General features: G+C 54.9%; 1 protein-coding gene across 1 annotated transcript; it reads right to left on the bottom strand.

Moving 5' to 3' along the window:
• Window positions 1-628: 628 nt before the first annotated feature.
• Window positions 629-3,440, bottom strand: PHOX2B (paired like homeobox 2B). The gene is made up of 3 exons (XM_010980352.3): window positions 3,200-3,440; window positions 2,115-2,302; window positions 629-1,144 (listed from the first exon to the last, which is right to left on the bottom strand). The coding sequence occupies exons 1-3, from the start codon at window positions 3,438-3,440 to the stop codon at window positions 629-631; spliced, it is 945 nt and encodes a 314-aa protein (XP_010978654.3).
• Between the last annotated feature and the right edge of the window lie 373 nt (window positions 3,441-3,813).

Here is a 3,813-nt window from a genome sequence, read left to right as displayed (position 1 = left end):
GACGGTGCGGATGAATTCAGGGGTTCACAAGCTAGAGCTCTCAGACAGTGCCAACTGCAGCTTCCCTCTTCCTCTCTTTAGTTTATTTTTTCCTAGATTGTAAGACCTTTCGGGTATTTTTAAATTGTTACTTCCTTCCTATATATATATATATATATTTAATTTGGGAGAGTTTTGTTTCTTTTTCTAAGCAAGTCACTGAGTTGGTTGTGGCCCCCCATCCCTCTCTCCCTGTCACCTGCTCGGGCCACAGACACACATTCCCCGAGACAGACGTACACCGACACGCAGACACAGCCCCCTGAGAGCGCCCCCGAGTCCAGGCCGCGCCGCTCACACCTCCCAGGCAGCAGGCGGAGCCCTGGCCCGTCTGCGCGGCCCTGAGGCAGGTGCGAAGCCAGGGAAGTGTTTTGTTTCGTTTGGAGGTTGAGGAAGAGGGTAGGAGTGGGGTTGAAATGGGGGCGACGCCATTTTCTCTTTATTCTTATCGCGATTACGTTAGGCTCTCGAGGGAAACAGCCACGGCAGCAGCGACAATAGCCTTGGGCCTACCCGCTCGCCCGCTCGCCCGCTCGCCCGCCCGGCCCCGGCTCGCCCGCCGCCGCCGCCGCCGCCGCGGGACCCCAGATCAGAACATACTGCTCTTCACTAAGGCGGCTTTGGCACCGTTGGGTCTTTGGAGCGAAGATAGGACGCTGGCGAAGGGGCCCCCGAGCGAATCCGGGATGGAGGTGATGGGGCCGGGACCGGGTGCCCAGCCTTGTCCGGGGCCCCCGGCCGCAGCCAGGCCTCCTGCCGCTGCTGCCGCCGCCGCCGCTGCCGCCGCCGCTGCCGCCGCCGCCGCCGCCGCCGCACCGCTCTTACCGGGTTCGCCTCCCGGACCCCCCGGACCCGCCGCCCCCGGGGCTCCTGCGGGGCTGGGCCCGCCGCCGCCGCCGCCACTCGCCCCGCAGCTGGGAGTGGGGTTGGGGTTGGGACCTGGACCCCCGGTGCTGTCCGGATCGGTGCTCTTGGCCTCTTTGCTCTCGTCGTCCCGAGAGGAGTCAGACTTCTTTCCCGAAGAGCCGTTTTTGGCCGCGGCCGCTGCAGCCGCTGCTGCGCGCTCCTGCTTGCGGAACTTGGCGCGGCGGTTCTGGAACCACACCTGGTCAGAGAGAAGAGAGGCGGTGAAGCACGGGGAGAAAGAAGGAAATGGGAAAGAAAAGCAGTTAGGGCAGCCCACGTTCCCGTTCAGCTTGTTTTAAACTTCACGCGCAGCAGGTACTCCAGCGCACATCCACCCCACTAAGTCAGCCTTGCCAGTGGCTGGTGCATCTTTGGAGAAACGTTCTTAAGGCGACCTGAACGTGCCCCGGAAACGGTGGCTTGCAGGAAAACTAAAAAGGCCGCAGGTGCCAGAAAGGCCCTAAAATGTAAGTTCTTATTTTGGCGGGCCTTTGCTCGGTCTACTTCCTGAGCTACCCCAAACTCGCCATCGCCTCTAGGCCTCAGGTCTCAAATTAAACTCCAGTTGATAGACGGAGGAGGGGGTCTCTGGGTTTGGCCCCTGCTGCCCATCCTGGCCTTTGGGTGCGCACCGCCCCTCCGTTGAGGGGCTCACCTGGAGAGGCGCCCTGGCCAGCTCTTTAGAGCAGTTGGGTCTCTAAAAGGTTAGAGTAAACCGCGGATCTTGACCTTCATAGACTCCCAACCCTTTTGCGAATCTGCTGCAAGTCACAGTTCCCGGGAAAATGCACCTGTACCGATACGCCACTAGCTCCAAGTTAAAAGCTCTTGAGTTAGGAGGTACTTGGCAAAAAATACGTAAAATATAGAAGTAAAATCTGCACTCCTCCCCCAGGGCATTTCCTGTCCCCGAAATGCCTCTCTCATTCATACCCCAAGGCCCCTGAATGCCTCTGCAGCGCTAGCTGAGGTGGAAAACACATGCAGCTGTGAATTTAGGGCCAAAAACGCGCTCCCTAGCCCTTCCTGGCGCGCAAAAGCCCTTTAGAACTTGTCCTCTCAGGAGAGGCCCGGAAATTCGCACCTTCAGTAGAATCACCCGCATCCCTGCACTGCACCCCTGCCCGGCGAGGTGCCGCAAAGCCAGGTAGGTTTCCGGGCAAGCGTACCTGGACTCGCGCCTCGGTGAGGTCGATCTTCAGGGCCAGCTCCTCCCGGGTGTAGATGTCAGGGTAGTGCGTCTCCGCGAAGACCCTCTCCAGCTCTTTCAGCTGCGCACTCGTGAAAGTGGTGCGGATGCGCCGCTGCTTGCGCTTCTCGTTGAGGCCGCCGTGATCCGTGAAGAGTTTGTAAGGAACTAGGGGACAACAGAGAAGAAAGGGTGTGAGCAAAATGGTCTGGAGCGCGCGGGCCGCGGAGCTGGCATGTGGGGACTCCAAGGTCAGGTGGCGCTGGAGCGGCCGCCGACACCAGCGCCGGAAGAGTGGCCGAGAGGAGCTGGAGAGAAACCCCGAGCAAATTAGTTATACACGGAAACAGGGGCGCAAACTTCGGGCTTTGGCGGGGTCCCTCTGGACACAAGCGCCTTTGGGTAGGTTGAAATAGCGCACTGGGGACGGCCGAGGGCCGGGGACGCAGTAATGTTTTGATGAGGAAAAACGAAAGAAGAAAGAAGTCCGAAAACATCATTCGGAATATCAGGAAGCCAGGGAAGAAGTTACTAAACACTTCCACTGTTGTAACTTTTTAATTCTCAAAAGTTGACCCGGCCCGAAAGTTGGGGGAAAGCGCTGCAAAAAAAAACAAAACAAAATAAAACAAAACAAAACAAACAAACAAACAAAAACAAAGAAACACAATAAATTAAAGAAATAATCATAAAAATGACCAGCCAAAGAGGTGTGAGCCGCTGTCGGTTCTTTAAAAAGGAGACACTGCCAGTAATGAGCTTTACTCTTGGTTATTTAATTATTTTCTAAGCTTTACGTCTCATCGCAAAGTAAATAAATTATGCCTATCATTTTGGCAGCTTAAGATAATTTTGTTGGCGGTTCGGGTGTGACTAGGATAGTGTAACCCTGTAAGTGAATTACCCCTCCCTGCAATCGCTTCTAACGTGATAAATTCTTTCATTTGTGTAAGCAAATTTCGTTTGGTAAATACTAAACACATTTCCATTTTCAAATGCAATCAAGGCTTCCTATATACGAGCGGAAAGGCGGCTTCCTCCGCTGAGAAAGCTGGCGGTCCTTACCTGCGGCGTACGGACTGCTCTGGTGGTCCCTGAGGGTGCCGAGGCTGCAGGATCCCGGCGTGAGGGACGGGCAGCCGGACGTGGCCCCAAAAGTGGTCCTTATCGGGTTATACTGGAAGCCACTGGCCTGGCTGCAGGAACTGAAGTCAGCATAGGCTGAAGCCAGGCTCGAGGTGTCCATCCCAGCCATACAGGACTCGTAGGCAGAGGAATTGAGGTAAGAATATTCCATTTTATACATTGAAAAGGCTCTGGATGGCTCAGCCAAGTGGAAAAATGAAATAAAAGATGGGTATGGAGAAGGTGGCTGGAGTGGGGAGATGTGCACAGCTCAAAGCCTGCCTCCAAACTGGCCTCCTTACTACCAGCAGAGCCTAGTTTTATGAAAAAGCCTCCTATGAGATGCCTTGTCTGAGGTCTCTAGAGCATATAGTCCTCATAATAAACTTGGCTCTTTCCACTTGGACAATAGCAAAGCGGTTGGTCTTATTGCTGGCGCTTTTTACATGACAATAACTCATCCGTCTATTGGGCTGGCACTGGGGAACTGAGCTGTCCAACCTCCCTATCATTGATTCCTGCATCTCTAATTAGAATTTAATACCACACCATTA

The sequence above is a fragment of the Camelus dromedarius genome, chromosome 1, assembly GCF_036321535.1.
Source record: "Camelus dromedarius isolate mCamDro1 chromosome 1, mCamDro1.pat, whole genome shotgun sequence".
NCBI classification, from domain to species: Eukaryota; Metazoa; Chordata; class Mammalia; order Artiodactyla; family Camelidae; genus Camelus; species Camelus dromedarius.
This window is presented reverse-complemented; position numbering and strand designations above follow the sequence as displayed.

Coding starts and splice junctions, on each gene's coding strand:
- PHOX2B (XM_010980352.3), bottom strand. CDS start 3,440: ATGTATAAAATGGAATATTCTTACCTCAATTCCTCTGCCTACGAGTCC. Junction 2,303..3,199: donor GAGCAGTCCGTACGCCGCAG/GTAAGGACCGCC, acceptor GTTGTCCCCTAG/TTCCTTACAAACTCTTCACG. Junction 1,145..2,114: donor TCACCGAGGCGCGAGTCCAG/GTACGCTTGCCC, acceptor CTCTCTGACCAG/GTGTGGTTCCAGAACCGCCG.